Source organism: Aplidium turbinatum, chromosome 3 (assembly GCF_918807975.1).
Source record: "Aplidium turbinatum chromosome 3, kaAplTurb1.1, whole genome shotgun sequence".
NCBI lineage: Eukaryota > Metazoa > Chordata > Ascidiacea > Aplousobranchia > Polyclinidae > Aplidium > Aplidium turbinatum.
Window position 1 is genome coordinate 39,096,432 of NC_137474.1, and position 17,295 is coordinate 39,113,726.

The 17,295-nt window shown below is 39.2% G+C and overlaps 1 protein-coding gene across 1 annotated transcript in view; it reads left to right on the plus strand.

Moving 5' to 3' along the window:
- LOC145766237 (protein MTSS 2-like) overlaps nucleotides 1-12,736 on the plus strand; it is a 33,738-nt gene extending 21,002 nt beyond the window's left edge. The window contains exons 4-16 of the mRNA XM_082577906.1: nucleotides 775-859; nucleotides 1,746-1,837; nucleotides 2,179-2,253; nucleotides 3,999-4,159; nucleotides 5,684-5,845; nucleotides 7,541-7,629; nucleotides 8,188-8,269; nucleotides 8,501-8,710; nucleotides 9,132-9,270; nucleotides 9,569-9,880; nucleotides 10,230-10,499; nucleotides 10,631-10,813; nucleotides 11,234-12,736. Of these exons, the coding sequence (XP_082434032.1) occupies nucleotides 775-859; nucleotides 1,746-1,837; nucleotides 2,179-2,253; nucleotides 3,999-4,159; nucleotides 5,684-5,845; nucleotides 7,541-7,629; nucleotides 8,188-8,269; nucleotides 8,501-8,710; nucleotides 9,132-9,270; nucleotides 9,569-9,880; nucleotides 10,230-10,499; nucleotides 10,631-10,813; nucleotides 11,234-11,661 (2,288 nt within the window). The 3' untranslated portion in view covers nucleotides 11,662-12,736. The remainder of the gene's footprint in view (nucleotides 1-774; nucleotides 860-1,745; nucleotides 1,838-2,178; nucleotides 2,254-3,998; nucleotides 4,160-5,683; nucleotides 5,846-7,540; nucleotides 7,630-8,187; nucleotides 8,270-8,500; nucleotides 8,711-9,131; nucleotides 9,271-9,568; nucleotides 9,881-10,229; nucleotides 10,500-10,630; nucleotides 10,814-11,233) is intronic.
- Nucleotides 12,737-17,295: the final 4,559 nt, after the last annotated feature.

Here is a 17,295-nt window from a genome sequence, read left to right on the forward strand (position 1 = left end):
ATTGAGGAAATGACAGGGAAACAGAAGCTAAGCTTTTGTTGTTGAAAATACGTACAATGTGTTGTACAGGATGGAAGCCCCGTGTTATGCCAGCACCAGACATCTGATTTGTATTCACTTGTCCAGTCTGACCTAGTCTATACCCAGTCAGTAAAATCCGTCGTTTTTACATTGATTTAACGTCCGCAGACATTGAATCAATGTAATAACGACAGATTTTGCTATCTGGGTACAAACGTCAGTACTGCTAAGACTTAGGTTTAATTCAAATAAAACTCATTGACAACCAAAACATAGTTTGGTAGTTTAGTTTGCATAGATTTGTTTCTTGCAAAACGTTGTCTCTCTGTTTTGCTACACTATGACTGTTTTGTTTCCGTCCGTTTTGGAGAGTAAATAAATTTACTTTTCCTACAAATAATAAAATAACGTAGCCAGAAAATCAGTCCTTTTTACAAAGATTCAACGTCTGCAGACGTTGGATCAATGTAAACAAGGACTAATTTGTTGGAAAGAAAGCTTTGTGCTGAAACTGCCTTTCGTGTTTCACCGATTCGCCAGCAGGTGCGAAGATGAATGATGTAAAACTGTGCCATGATCATGATGTGTAATTGGACCACATCCGAGCCAAGCCATACTGGTCAAACGGTTGGTCACATTACACTGGAGAAATTCTACAGAAAATTGTAGATCAATAAAAACGCTCCAATATGGCGATTCTGCAGATCGAGTGGGTTCAAATGTGCTGAATGCCTTGTTTTTACTTCCATTCAGGTTCTACAAAGGATATTGGAAGCGCTCTGACTCGAATGTGCGTGAGGCAGAAGATGATGGACAACAAGCTAAAGCATTTTACAAAGTGAGTTCATTATATTATGAATATGCATTATGGAGGTATAGATAGTATGTTTCTTTGAGCTTATGCCATGGTCATTTATTGCTTCTCAACAACTTCCATCCAGTCGTGCATTGTACTTACGCTGTAATCGCTTTATTTGGCTGAATTATCGTCATTTTTTTTGTCCAAGAAAGAAAAGAATTGGTACGGTTTTTAAAGTTCTTGCACCTTGGATGTGACCCGATCTGGAATCGAACCCAGACCTATCAGAAGCTGAGGCGAGCTCACTATCCATTCCACCACTGAAAATCATTCACGAACGGTTATTCTGCCTGGCTCGATTTATTCAGACAGATGTTTATCCACATTCAAGACAATTGCTCAGCAGTCTGCGGGCAAACTGATTGCAACATTTCTTGCTACGGTTTGACGTCAAAAAACGTTATAGTAATAAAAACATCGTTTTGCATTAGGTTAAGTTACATCAAACGATCCTGTATCTTATCTGCTATGCATGCATTACAGCTAAGTATGTGGAATTGCGTTATCGCCTTTTTCGCAGCTTCGGCTATCAGTTGCATTGCAAGTATTGATTTCCCTGCAGCAGCTTTGTGCTGCTGATAATTTTGAGCATCGTCCTACGTTGCAAGACGTTAATGCAACGTAACACTGACGACTTTTGCGAGCTGGGTTGGGCATTGAGAAACGATTTTATGTCACAATCTTATTTTTGCTTTTGATGATATTTTTCCACAATAAAAAAAGCTCATCTAAGTAAATTCCTGTTCCATCTGGTTTATATTATCATGTTACGACGTTATTTTAACATTAATTGCCATGAAAACTTAAATGGTTAGGCTCTCCTAGATTCAATAAGGTTCATCATTAAAAGAATGATTCGTTTTAGCGCTTTGATGGATAACCTCGTTTGCCCCGTGCATGAACGTTTAGAAGAATGGAAGAAAGTCGCCAACCAACTTGAAAAAGATCACACAAAAGGTAGAAAAGAAACATCACTTTTTTAGTTCACAAACGCCATTCACCGCTTTTCCATTCGTGATATGACTTGTAGCCTACAAACATGGTTTTTCACGACGTGATCATGCATTGGAATCGTTTTTTTTTTTAAGTTGGTGAACTGTTTTTTTTGATTTAACGATATTTTTCAAATAGCCCAAACGTGTACAATATTCTAGAATTACGTGTCAATCCTGAAATTAGCGGGTGCCATTGGCATGTGTGTAACATTAGCTTAAACCTTTCGTAACTTATTTTGTCTCTTGATATGATTTTAAGGTATATTTCAACACTTTAATCAATAATACTGATCTTTTTTTCAGAATACAAGAAGTCGATGCACGAAATAAAGAAGAGAAACGCCGATACCCTTCGGCTAAAGAAGAAAGTACGCAAGGGTAAGTGGAAGTAAATCATAGGTTATGGCTCAGACAGCATCTGAGACGTTTTACATTGATTTAGCGTGCACAGACGTTAGAAAGCAACGTAAAAACGAACCGATTTTCTTGCTGGAGTGCTAGTATTTGTGACCTATTGTAAGAAGTCTTACCAACGCCTGAAACCCGGCACCGAAACGCGCTAAATTTGAGCTTGTTTAGTGGAAATCGGTTTTCCATATCTTGTTGAGTGGATTTTAAAACTGAACTTCAAAACTTTGTCTCCACTCAGCCAGTAAAACTGGCCCATTACAACAGGAAGCTGGTCCGTCTGCAGACGTTGAATCATTGTAAATAGGACCAGTTTTGCTGGCTGGGCAAAGGTACTCTAATCCTTATACAGATTCATAAAACTTTTATTCACGCAAATATGCACGTTTTTCTACGATGCTTTATCTATAAGTAAAATAAGCGAATTTGTGTTTCTCTTCTACTGCTTCAAAATTTGAGGTCTTTGTTTTTGCATTTTTTTTGTTTCTCTTACGTTGCAAATAGGCCGCGTTTTGTGTGACGTCATTCTAAGTTCATGCTACGCCACCAGTTATGTTTTGCTGCGTAACTTTTGGTTATGTTATTTAGATTCGGCTGTTGCATTATCTTACTAAGTTGAAAAGACCAAACGATGACCATTTCGTTAGCTGCAATACCAATTGAACAGTCCATAAGTTAAAAACACGATCAAAAGCCGATTTGTTTACATAGATTTCACGTTAGAATTCTTTAAATTGATGTGAAAGCAACTGAACTTTTTAAAATCTAAACAGCCTCAGATTAACTCTTCCACTAAACACCGCAAAACCCGAACAGCAAATCAGTTGTTTTTTACATTGACTCAACGTCTGCAGACGTTGAATCATTGTAAAAAACGACTGGTTCTATGTCTGGAAATCAACCGGCAACAATCTGTGATTACAATTAGCACGGATTTGGCCGCAATACTTCATTACTGATGTTATTGGCCCCTTGTTAATCTTTTCTCGTTAAAACTTAGCCTTGGTTTCCAAAACAAACCCTCCAGCTTTGGCTAATTGGACTGCCCAATTCCGTATGTGTATGCATCAAATAGTGGTGGCCTTTTAGCTGTTGTTTTATATTCAGCCATCAGTCCTTTTGTATATTAATTCAACGTCTGCAGACGTAAAAAAGCTTTGATTGACTTTCTGGGTATTTGGCACATCAGTTGATCCACCTGTGGTATAATGAAAAAAGCTTTGGCTTAGCTACTTTCCAAAGTAACATTTTAAACTTTTGGTTGGCTGGGCTATGACCCATAAAATTCTGCATGTGTTTAGTTCCGATCTGAATTTCAAAATTATCTTCAATCCGATAGCAGTTCAACGAACGTCAATGATGGTAAAGTGCGGGCTAGACTTTAATTTGTTCCACTTTTGATACCATTTGAAATCGCTTGACTAACTCGTTCTGTGAATATTAAAGTTATACCATCAGCTGTCTTTCACTCTGCTTACTTACTTTTGTATGATGGTGAAGAGGTGAACCCTTTATGTGTTTATGACTAATCTGAGTGGTTGTTGTATGCGTCCCCTGTTGTTAAGTCTTAAACTGTCTAGACTCCTGAGTAGATTTTACGCTTGTTTTTGTTTGCAAAGTTTACTTTGCCATTTAAAACTTACAACGATAGCTCTCCCTCAAAATATTTTTGTCAAACTTTTTTGGATTTCAAATTTTTATTTTTTATTGTTTAGGCAGCAAGTCAGATCTTCAAAATCAATTGAGTTTAGTGATGCGTGACGTCAATGAACGGTTGAGTGCCCTCGAAGAAGCGGAGAAGTCGGCCCTGAGAAACCTGCTGATCGAGGAACGTACGAGGATGTGCCACTTTACCAACTGCCTGTCTCCTGTTCTGGTGAGACGACCAAAAAGTTTAAACACTTTTGACCACGTTTTTATCATTGGCAGAGTTCACCATCTGCATAGACAACAAAATCCGTCCTTTCAACATTGATTCAACGTTTACAGACGGTCAATTGATAAAAAAAGGACGAGTTTTGCAAGCTGGGTTCCAAACAGCCACATTTTATGAACATCTCGAGGATTTTATGATTGTAACTCTTCATGAAAGTTATCGTTATTGTATGTTGGAACTACGTAAACAATGTAAAGTATCGCGCATTCTTGCCTATCGCTTCTTGATGATCTTTCGTTTTTAATGAAAATGGCCCACCCGCGATCTTGTAGCTGACCTTCGCCAATTCATTCTCTCCATTGTTTTCCACGTGACGTCACTCGGGAGTCGTGGTGTCTGGGAGTAATCTCGCATTCAATGTGTATTAAGCTGGTTGACAACTGACGTTGCCATAACGACCGCTGCGCTTTTTTTTATAAAATACGATTCGATTTGTCGCAAATTACCGCTTCGCGCTTTTTGTCTTCTCAAGACATGTCATCAAAAGCTTAGACAGAATAGACACGTTATACCGTTGCTGGTATCCGTGCCACGTTTTCTCTTTAATATCTTCCATTTGGCTTCATCTTATGTATCATGATACTGTAATTTGAGCGCTGTGTGTTAGAAAGTTTCTAATCCTATAAAAATAGTCTCAAAACTGCCCTATTTTTGGTTAGTGCATGGCGATTGTTTAAAACCTTTTTACCGTATCATTAATTCTTTACCATTCTAAACCCCTGCAGCTGTGACATTTGTCTCTAAATAAGCTTAGATGTCGGTAACAGGCAGTTGGTTATTGCCATCTAACTTCTATAAGGCAATCGCATTGTATGTACAACAGCAAGCAAAGAGAAAGGAGAATTGAAGACCAGCCGATACTCATAACTTGCAGAGAGGTTCTTCTGTACTTGAACTTTTAGTTTATTTTTGTTTTCTGTTTTTTAGCATAAAAACGTCACATCAAACATGCAAGTCCTTAACTGGTTGTTTGTTGCTGTACGATTAACTTTGTTCTGAAATACTATGCTTGCAAAACATGACTGAATCGTGTTTAATTATTTGCTAAGCCGAAAACGTTTAGATAACGGTTAATATATATAATTATATATACACTTTCTTAGAAAGTAGGTACAACGACCTATACCGTTTTTTTGCCTGGAAGGTATTCCGTGATTCTGGTTACATTTTTTGGTTTCACGCCGTGCCGCTTTTGAAAAAGGACACCAAATTTCACATCCTGCCACCTCGCATGCATGCTACCTACTACATATGAAATTAACGCTTCCCAGAGAGCAAAATCCGTCATTTTTACTCTTCTGGGAAAGAAAAGATAAACCCCGTTGCTACAATAGCCAAACTATAGTTATAGTTCACAATTAAATCTACTCATAACCATGTTTTATTGTTTACTGTATTTAAGGATCAATTTCTCAACCACAAACATTATTAAGACGTTTTTTTATTTTGCGAATCATATTTCAGGACTTGCAAGTATCAATGTTGAACGAAGTGAGCAGCCTGCAAGAACTGACCGCTGATGCAGCCAAGTTGTGTAGAAATCCCAAACAGCTACCAACTTCCACTGAGCAACTACTTCAAGATTTCGTTTCGGTCGCCAACAGCGATCCTTCTTCGCCATTGCAGGTTATTTCATTGTTGCTTTTACTTTTAAAACTGTTTCGTCGCCATTGTGTTCAGTACCACCAAAAAAGTACCAACTGTATTGCAATGCGTGCGTGTATGCAACAAAAAACGGCCTTGTAGGAAATGGAAACTCTATTGCTGATAGAATATTAAAGCAATTTCTCGAGACACCTTGTTTAATGATGAGCTACTTTCGTGTCAGCGAGGAAAGTTGAGCATCTGAAGAAGAAGGCATGTTGGAAGTTGCAAAAATATATAACAGAAGACATAAACAATGAAGCATATGTATTTTTTCCATTCTGATGTATAGTTTTTAAAATTTTGGTCTCACAAAAGCATGTGCTGCTAAAGCACTAGAGCAGCGTTTCTTAACCGGGGGTGCTGGAATAGACTGTGGGGGGTGCTAAATGCATGCAGTATAATATCAAAAAATGCCATTTTACTTTTATTCATTTTTTTCGTTTTTCTGACAGTATCAGCAGTTGTCATATCAATGATTGCTATTTCGAAGTAGCCTACATGATTTGCTGTTATTGTAGTCATCTCCCAGTCAAGTACGCAAATTGATCCTGAGTAGATTGTGCGAACTTACCTGGTGGGTGCTTTGTTATAATATTGTTGCTCACCTCTCGCTTCTAGAAACCACCATTGCAAAATATGTTTCCACAAATCACTCATATCCAGACTGGATACAGCAGCCCTTCTTGGCAGACATAAATGATGATAATAGACTAAAGGAGGACCTGATTGACATGCAAGTGAATCAGAGTTGTCGGACGAAATTTCGTCTTTCAGCTTGCTGATTTCTGGTGTGATCAGTTGACAGCATATCCTGCATTGGCACGAGCAGCGTTGGAATTGATCGTTACATTTCCGACTGCCTACCTGTGTAAAAAGGCGTTCTCCGCCATGCTCCAAATCAAAACAATTGTTCGGAACTGCCTTCAACAATCAACATGGGTTGCTCTACGATATGAGAGTGGCTTTGACCAACACGAAGCCTCGAATAGAGAAATTGGTCACACATAAGCAACAACAGAAATCACATTGATACATGTGTAACTAGTTACCCAGCTGGGTAACTTAAGTATGCTTAAGTTTGTCCATTATCTTTCACTATTTTCGGGTTTTCCTATTTTATCACCAATGACGACAATAGTTTTGAAGAATAAACAAAATGATCAATTTGTACATCGCTTTTCTTTCAATAGTGCAGGCCAAAGTTTAATGGCGGCGCCGAAATTTTGACATGCTTTTTGATTAAATTTTTTCTCGCCTAACAAACTGTGCTGTTGTTTTAAGAGAGTTGATTCACTTACATATGGTTATAATTGAATTTCTGTTGGTGAATGAAAGTCTAATACCAAATCTTGAATCAACTTCGTTAAAACAACTGCACAGTTTGTTAAACAACAAGAGACTTCATTACAAAATATATCGCCAGCGATCTGAGACTGAAGGCATGTCAAAATTTCGGCCTCTACTAAACTTTTGGTCGGCACTGTAGTAGTCGCATGTCAACGATAGTTAGGGGGTGCTAGACTGTTCAGGCCTGTTTACAGGGGTGCTAGAGTCAGAAAAGGTTAAGAAACGCTGCACTAGAGCACCAAACTAAGGTAATGAAACAGTGTAAACATTACACGTGCAAAGCCAATTGTTTCGGTAGTTTGATCATTTCTTTTGTTTTCTTTGCAGGATATCCAAATAAATGGGTTTCTAAGCAACGCCAGTAGCCCTCCCTCCTCACCAACGTCCAGCGACAGCAAAAGATCGTCATTGTGCAGGTACTTTTTATATATCATTACAAGTTTAGCTTGACGGGTTTTGATTAAAGTAGTTGTATTTCAGTTGTATACTACAGTTTTACAGACAAAAATAAAGCGAATTTTTATCAGTGTTTTTTCAAATAAAGTCTTGAAATAACAGCCACATCTCAACTACCAAAGAAAAGTCCAAGTGACCTGCGTCGGTTGCTCAGAACTTATTGAAGCGTGCGAGTCTACCAGCATACGCGCTCATAATATGCTTTTTCAATCCGAGAATGAATATTTAGTCAACCATTTGCCATGAAATGCGCTATTTTCTTCGTTTCATTTATTCATTTGCTTGTCGGCTGCATTGCCGAGTGGTGAGAGCCCTGGAACGACACTCCAAAGGGCGCATGTTCGACACCCCTCAAGATCATGCGGCTGTGTCTTTGGCAGGACACTTAAAGGCATGCCTGAAGGTGGCCACGAAGATTGGCTTCCTTGCCTTCCCGTTCACTTAACCTAAATCTTTAACCACCGGGCGTAAGCCTGGATACGATAAACATAAAAAACAAATTTGCTCCATCGTTTCAGTCTGAACAGCCTTGCCAGCTCCGACTCTCGATCGAGTGGATCCTTAAACAGGAGTTCATCGCTCCATCATCGCCATTATCAGGTTAGTTGCTATTTACGTACTTATTACGTTGATACAACGTTCGTAGACGCCCGATTGCTCAATAATTTTTTCCAATAGCATTGTGCAAGACCTGATTTCAACGTAAATCGCAGCTACGCCTGGGGTTTGACCATTCATCGTGGGTGAGTAACTTTCCAAAACTATTTATGCACAGACTTGTCATTCTATTTCTCCCCCCCCGTGATCATTTAACATGTGCTGGCATTTCAGGGATACCACCCACGTTCTAACAGCGGAAGCAATGCCGGCCAAAGTAGTCCAACATCGTATCAAAGTGGCTCCGTCGGTGGCGCGGTAGCCAGGTTATCGTCTGCGTCGTCTTACGACTCCGGTTTCGTTTCGACTGAAAATGGGACGATTCCGATTAATTTGATGCAGCCAGTGGGCGCTGAGCAGACAAGCAGGCACCTTCCGCACAAGGTGAGCTGAAAGAAAGCGGCCCAGATTTGGGCTGTTGGAGCCGCGCCGAGTTTACACTTGTTTTGGCATCAGTTAAACGCTTTTTGGTACCATTTCCTTCTCCATTTATCACATGATTTTACTCGTGAATTTAAATGTACTAGTTTGACACTTTTGAGAGCAGTTTTTTATTTCATCAACGGAAAATCTCGGACACAAAAGTTGCATTGAAAACACAAAAGACAATTGAAAACACCCCTCAAGGGCTCAAATGTTGTCCCGTTAGCTTTGGTTCAGACGTTGTGGGTCAATCCCAGACAGCAAATCAGTTATTTTTTACATTGATTGCAGACGTTGGATCAATGTAAAAAAACGACTGATTTGCTGTCTGGGGTATAGCCACTTTGAAGCAAGGCTAACAACGCGTATGTTTGCTGCTCAGATCGAACCAGGTGATGACGTCATCGACAGGTCGTCGTCTGTCGTCCGCTTGCGATCAAATTCTGAACAACTTCCGAACCCCACAGCGCCTCTTATCGGTCAAAATAAACCTTTTTCATGGAAGGATTGGTCAAGACCAGGTGAGAAGGAAATACATTTTTAATATATGTCGGTATTTTGATGTATGTTTTGAGCAGACGTTTTACGTCATTTTATCAGTTTATAACGTCAGTTTGTGGTAATCTTATCCAATCTAGTCGATTATTGAAATCAAAGGTAAAGGTTAATTTCCAGCAAGAAAATCCAGCTCTTTTTACATTTGTTTTGAGACGTTTTCATGATACTTGAAAGGAACAATTCTTGCTAACGTTTACAGCTTGTCTACTTGTTATAGTGTCACTGCCATGTTAGTTGTCTGTTGAATCAAACGTTTTTTAGGCCCGTATGATTTGCCTCCTCCTCCGCAAGATAACGGGGATTCCAACTGTAAAGTCATCCCAGGCAAAACGGCTCCTCCTCTCTTAACTCCGAAGCCAACCAAAGGTTCTTATCGCCACTCCGCCGATTTGACCCATGGACGTTTCCCTCCTGCTCCTCTTCTCCACGCCAACACTACTCCTTGCTTCTTTCCCGTTCTTCCTCCTAAAGAAGAAAACGTTCTTTGTCCTCCTCCTCCTCATGGAGTTGATACCAATCTTGCATCTCTAGTGGAACGCTTCCACGACGACCTTCCGCCACCACCTCCAGCATGTAAGGATGGATGACTTGAAGTCATTAATATAAATTTGTGTCAGTTTCCATCAGGTATTGGTTAGCCATATCCCAGGACATATGTCAACATGCGTAGTATCTCGCCTTTGGTTGTGATTAAACTTCAAACGTGAGCTTCCGAGGTAGTTATAAGCCTGGTAAGGATTTTGTTGGTTTGATCAGGCTTGCCGCAAGCTTAAACATTCTGAATTTAACAAGCACGTTTACATAAAGCAAGTATACAAGTTGTAAATAGTTACGGGTATTTTAAGCTTCAATAACTTCATAACGCACGTTTCTGCCTCAGATTTATTAACTCAGTTAATTTTACGCAATGTGTTTCCATTAGTGCTCGAAGATGAGGAAAATCCTCAAACCAATCAACGTCCTCCATCTGCACATCTTCCAGCCCGTCACAATTCCATGGTAAATGGTCTTCCTCCAAAATATCGCTCCCAGGATGGCCAAGTACCACAGCATGTGTCTCTAACTCACGAACTCCGCTCCATGACATTGGGACGAAAAGGAAGTTGCACGAGTCTCCAGTACTCCTCCAGTAGTGGATACGGAAGCCAGCAGACCACTCCCACCTGCTCGGAGGACACCATTGCCTCTCATGGTAAGTTTCGGAAGCAATCCACTTATGAATCCATTTACATTCTGTGGAGAGGTGACGTGCGCTTGAAGATAGCGAATTAATTTAAATCCAATGTTTTTTACAAGCTGAGATAACATTGATACCTTGCTTAGATACGGATTACGGTCCTGGCGGTTGCGAAGAGCAGTCATCTCAGGTCCATAGACTTTCGTACGAGCAAGAGAAATTTTCTACCCTTCCTAGAAACTATCACCATGGCAACGGAACCAGTCAGAGCACTTCTAGCAACCGCACGAGGCGCCCTATGTCAACTGTTGGAATTCCTTCTTCCAGCAGTGAGTATGAAATATTGGTCTGCTTTTCAAGTACAAAAGAAAGCTTTGTGATTTTTGTGCCTGTGTCGCAAATTACTGCAAAGCTTTTGTTTCGGTTTGTGTTAAAAGGTTGGGAGTAGTGAAGCTTTTTTGTCGTATCCAGGCTTACGCCCGGTGTTGAAGATTTAGATTAAGTGGACGGGAAGGCAAGGAAGCCAATCTTTGTGTCCACCTTCAGACATGCCTTAACGTGTCTCATCAAAGACATAGACGTATCCTCTTGAGCGGTGTCGAACCGGCGCCCATTCGAGCGTTATATCAGGGCTCTCATCACTCGGCTATTCTGCCAACCGCAAAGTTAAAACTTGATAACAAGGAAATATGATATACACCTAGTAATTACAATTTAAGTTTTTTTTAACTCCCCGCTTTTCCTTTTAGTGATTCCCACTCAAATCGACAGCGGAACTGCCACAATTCGTCGTAAGCCAACCAGCAAATTCAATTCTATTCGACGGACGAACAGCGGTCCGAAAGCTGTGCGGACGCCTACAGTTCCCAACAATGGCCTTGCTAATCTCACGTCGACCTTTCTACCTCCCTCTCAGTACGCCAACGTCAATGGTAATAATTCAACAGAGAGATCGAAAGATGCTTCGGCTTTCCGCGGCACTGAAGAGCCCAATTCCCCGCGACAGAATCATGGAATAACCCGACATCTGTCATTGCAGTTCCAGTCAAGCAATGACTCGAGAGACGACTCGCCCACTCCTACCATGACAATGACGTCAACTGACTACGTTCAATCCTACAACGAAAATGTGCACGTCGCGTCGAATGTGACGTCCCATCACAGTGGTCATAACTGACCAAGGAGTGCGAAGTCACCGCTACATATTGATTCCATCCTGCTTGTGTCACTGAAGGCGAGTTCAGCAAGTTGAAGAAGGGTGTTGTCTGCAGCCGGTGACGTTTTGTGGAAGTGGTCACGTGTCGTGAAACAGTGACGTTGCGAAAGGATTTCATATACGTTGGCTGCCGAGCCTTGATGTTTGCCTGCCTAAAATGGAAGCTAAGCTTACATGTTAATTTTCCTTTTGGTTTCAAATGCTGGTGTTCTTTGCTCCTCCCTGTTAGCTGACGCTAGATCAAATTTCCGGTTTACCTATATGTGACTCCGGCAATACGTTGCAGCTGTCAAATATACTTTGTCAGAGTTCGCCTAGCAAGACCTTATAAAGCTTAGAGTTCTTCATCACGTAAAAGCCGTGGTACAAGACTTTCTTTTCCGATCGATTTCTTGCGTTCTTTTACTATTTCAGTATTTTGAATTTATTAATGTCGCTTTGAACCATGACAGCAACCCCCATCATTTTTACATTAATTCAACGTCTGCAGACGGATTTTGTTGTCTGGGAAGGGATAAAGAATCACATCTTGGTTAGGTCATAATTCGCGTCTATCCAATACCCTGTGACGTCAGTTGCAAAGTATTTTGTTACATCAGCATATCTTCCTTCACCATGTATTGATAAAGCGAAACCATGACACGATTGTTACCTATGACGTACTTTCAAGCTAACTATTTCTCCACCAAAACATATTCTTATTTCTTGTGATTAACTTATTTTTTATCTGTGGAGATCAAAATTATTGATCTAGTGATGCAGACTCCCTGTTTCTTTGTATGTGTAATGTGGCATTATGATCAGAGTAAATTGTGGGTTTAAATTGTCCACAGTGAAGCAGGACTTAGCCTATTTGAGTCTTTCGTTTTGTGTAAATATTTTTTTTGTTTCATTAATTAGTTTAGAACCACTACTCTGCACAATTGCTTTGTTTGTTTTTTATCCTGAAATAGTCCACGCATTTTTCGGTATATTTTCTTTTTAACTTTCTTACGAGCGTGATACAAAACTTTCAAATAAATATCACAGCATCACATTATGGTTCACTTCGATACATTTGTCCAATGCCCATCCAGCAAATCGATGCAAAGAAGATTGATTTGTTGGCTGGGGCAGAGCATTTGAAGATAATTCCAAAGCGAAACTTCGTTATTAAACTTTTCATCAAATCTTCTTATGATTTAACTGATGATCCAATAAGATGCGTAGTGTGATAAAATATTTGATACAAAGTAGACAGTCCTCACCCAATAGAGCAACGCTACACCTGACGGAATTCGAGAAGACGATCGAGGACAACGGATCGCCCAAAGACTTTTAAGCAACCAAAGTAGACAGTATCACACTAAATCAAAAAATCAAATTATTTATAGAGCTTTTGCCACACAAATGTTGCTCCTTCAGTGTAGTCTTATTCAAATAGAAACTGTAAAGCTCTATAAATAAATATTTAGTGTGATACTGTCTACTTTTTTTCATTCGAAGATACATTGCATTTTAGTCAAAGTTTCACTTAATTGGTAAGCAAAAGTAGTTGGAACAGATCGGAGCGTGGGAACATTGCACAAAAATATCCCAACTGACAAAAGCAGCTCTATTTACGTTGAATCAACGTGTGATTAAGACAAGAAACGTGTTCTTTTTAGTAAACCGGATATCTTGGGATAGGATATTCAACTTCCCACCAATTATTCTGAAAGTTTATCACAATCACATAAGCAAAAATGGCGAGTCCCATGAAGAAGCATCCCACCAGAATTCCTCTGATGTTTAGTTTTCTTCCCTTAGCCGAGCTCTTTCGCGCCATCTTGAAGTCACCAGCAGCCAAGAACTTTCGAACCTGTTTATAAAACACAGTCTAAGACGGGTCGGAAAGTCCGTGAGGAATTTGTTACGGGGTCACGCAAAAGCAAGGCCAAACTTTTACAAAAATTGCATTTTTTTATTAACCGTGCTGGTGCTAAAATATGAATTTTATTTTTAAGGATTAGTTAGGTTTAGTAAAGGTTTGCTGCGAAAAGATACTCAAACAAAAAAGAAGAATTTCATAAAGTTTTCTTGAAAAACAGCTCAACCACGACAGATTACAAATTAGTCTGGAAGTAAACGAACACACTGTGGGTGTCATTGACAATCATAATCCCCAGTTGGCGGCAGCTTATTGCTGCAAAACAAGCCCAGGGCTTTCAGCGTTACGGTAACTGAATAGCCTAAGTTGTGATATCGGCTATGTGCATTTACAGCATGCACTAAGCATGGCCCAGCCTATTATGTGTTTCATTGATGGCCGGTCCGCAAAATAATGTCTGCCTTAATCCGGTTAGCAAGCTACTGCAAAAAGGGTTTCCGACCCCTGGTCTAGGAAGTGGAAAACAGTAACTTATCATGTGAACAGATCAGTTTTTTTTTTTGCTACTGAATTATCCATAAACCGATGTTGGCTTATGATTCGTGAAAGCTTCCAAACCTCAAAAACTTTGGCTCCGATAGTAGCTCCAATCAGGGGCGGGTCCAGAAAGTAGTCGTAGGGGGACGATTTCAACAAAACACAATGATGTATGTAACTTTACATTAATCCGCCATTGCAAAAGTAACGTGGATATACTTTTTTGTGTTTTATGGAGGAGGGCGATCACCTCATTCGTCCTCCTCCTCTTGGGTCCGCTACTGGCTCCAAGTATTTATGTTAGCCCATTGCACTGGTAAACCACGCTTGTATTCTGTAACTACAAGCCTATAGGCAATATTTAATGCAAATTACAGTTTAGAAAACGTGGCAAAAATGCATCGATATCTTTGCCTACAGTACCTTAAAGGTTTGCATCAAGGACGCAATTCCAAATGGAGGACAGCAACATAACATTGTGAACAATGCTGTATAGAAATTGTCTGGAATGTCACGACCTCTCAAGTCAATCCTAGGCTTGTAAGTAAGGTCCTACACACATTTCAAAGTAAATACACAACAGCCAAAAGCCACACCAAAATTTTGAGTGGGGCTAAAAACTTTGACTAAATATTTTGCTTATTTCAATAAAAAATGGTGAATTAGCAAACTAATTTTAAAACGTTAAACAACAATTTTAAAAACAAGCTTTAAAAATTTAACAATATTTACCGGTCGGTTAAGCCCATTTATAGCCTACCTTGTTTAACAAAGCAGGATTCTTTCTGTTAACGTGAAGTAAAAGGGTTTGGTATTTTTTCTTATTGCGCAGAGTCTTCTTTGGAATCGATCCATTCTTCATGTGCTTTTGTATCTTGGAGGTGTTGTAAGATGTTTTATTTTGCTTGCTTTGGTAGTAAGGCATCTTTAAGCTAATGGCGTTGTCCTGTTGAACCGATTCGACGAGTATCTTTGCACAATGCTCTTGTTTCACTTTGTCACCAAGCGATTGTGGAGAAGGATTTTTCAGAATTCTGAAATAAATTGGTTTTCAATAGTCTTATCTTTTATATTTTACATAGCGCCTGGTCTTTTAGAACAAAAATCAATTACCAACTTTGGTGGATTGTAATTGGGCACGTTTGGTCAGATTAGTCAGCCCTGGTCAACACAGCCTTCACTTGCCTACCTTGCAGTTTGGAAAGAACGGCTTGATGTCTTGTGAGAGTTATGATAGTTTTCCATTTGGCAACCAATTCCATGTGAATACCCGCAACATCTCATGGGTGAAATTGCTCCTTCCGAAACGCTTCTCAAGCTGCTGTCGCTGTGTAGCTTGCAGCTTCGGCAGTACAGAATCGGCGTCTGGTTTACTTTTGAAGGATAGCCAGGCAGCAATTTTGAGGTCTGCGCTTCATCCTTATTATAAGGTAAGCTTGAAACTTTTTCTTTCTTGTGAGGGTGTTCATTTTCTGTCCATGTTGAACATTGTGTTTGATTACGCTGGTGTAATTTATGATTTTTTCTCATAATGTTTTTTTGCAATAAAAAACCAAATTTTTCTTACAAGCGATTAAAACTTTAAAACGACTTTGTAACAAACTGCAACTAAGATAAAAAGAAGATAGCTTAATAGCCTACAGTAGTACGAACATGGCTTAGCATGGTTAATATTTTCTATAACATGATAAGATTCGTTGAATTAGTTACTTGAATAGCAGGTGGGTAAAAATGAAAAATAGTACAGTAGCCTATTTCTGTAATATGCTTGTCTACAAGGAAGTTATCACTTTCAGTTTGCTAATTCCTGATTTATGTGATAACGTGAACATAAATTTTGTAAAATAAATCTCTGCTTGGTGTTAGGAATGAAACATTAATTGGAAACTCTATTGATTGCTACATAAAGTATAACCTAGTCCTAACGTAAGTTAGCCTATATTATAACATTTATAGTTTTATTTTTTAAACAAGGATGATAGATTATGAAAATATAAGCCTACGTATATATAAAATGAAGAAAGGAGGCTACAGTGCATTATGCAAACTTGTGGGGCAGGTTAACCATATAACAATAAGTTAGTAGCCTATTTAGACTACTAGGCTACCGGTATATAAAGATGTTTTTTCAATCCAACTAGTTGGTGGACTTACACTTTTAAATTATAATTTCATCACGCTTTGGTGAATGACTTTCATTTTGTTAAAATATAAGTTTCAACAGAAATCTATGCACACACACAAACATTGCCATGTAAATTTTGAAAGCAGCTCTGACAATCCATTCCTGATTTCAGGAGTAGGCTATAGGCTATCCGATTCCGTTTATTTTAATGCTAAAGCAGATCTAACGGCGGTGCACTGTTTAGTGCATCTTGGCTTAAAATTTAGACTTTTTGTGCTTGTTATTATTCTTCCAATCTGTCTATAAACCTCTGAGGTGCAACACTTGGCTCAAGAGTAAGACCAAGCCAACAGTATAGCATAATAATGCTAACATCAGATACAAAACTTTTGCTACCAGATAGAAAATGGTACATTGATTCAATTTCTACCGTTGTTGATTCAGTGTAGGCTACAGTAAAAAGGAACTGTCTATAAAAGCGGCCAGCTTCCGCTTTCGAAGCTTAATCCTAATTTAAAAGCCATTAACTCGCGATCCGCAATTTGTGGATTAAACGCCACTGGCTTCCACAATCGATTTCAGCGCAAAGGGTTAAGTTAAGACTGCGATGAAGTTAAATTTTGTTACATCGCTCTTTTGTCAAAGCAACATTATATCAATGCAAAAGATTTTCAATTTTTATTGGTTTTTCTTCACTTGTAAGTTGGAGCAAATTACTTTGAAATTGTTTAAAGTTTTCACCAATATACTGTAGTGGAGATTTAACACTTGGATGAAGGTCATCGGGCACCACCTTGCAGATAATTGCATGGAAAAAACAAACAGACAGCAAAATTTGCAGACGTTAAATCAATGTAATAATGATGGATTTTGCTGTTTTGCAACCTGCTAAAATGTTGCTTTCACTGAATGTTATTAATTAATTTAATGGATGAAATTCGGTTACAACTTTTTGTTGCTCTCATTGCTTTTATTTGTTAGGTTATTGATTATTGAGTACGAACGACATAGAACAGAGGTTCTAAAAGTTTTTCAGCTTGACGAACATTAAAATAATGTCATGGTGCATTTAGGCTACTACAAA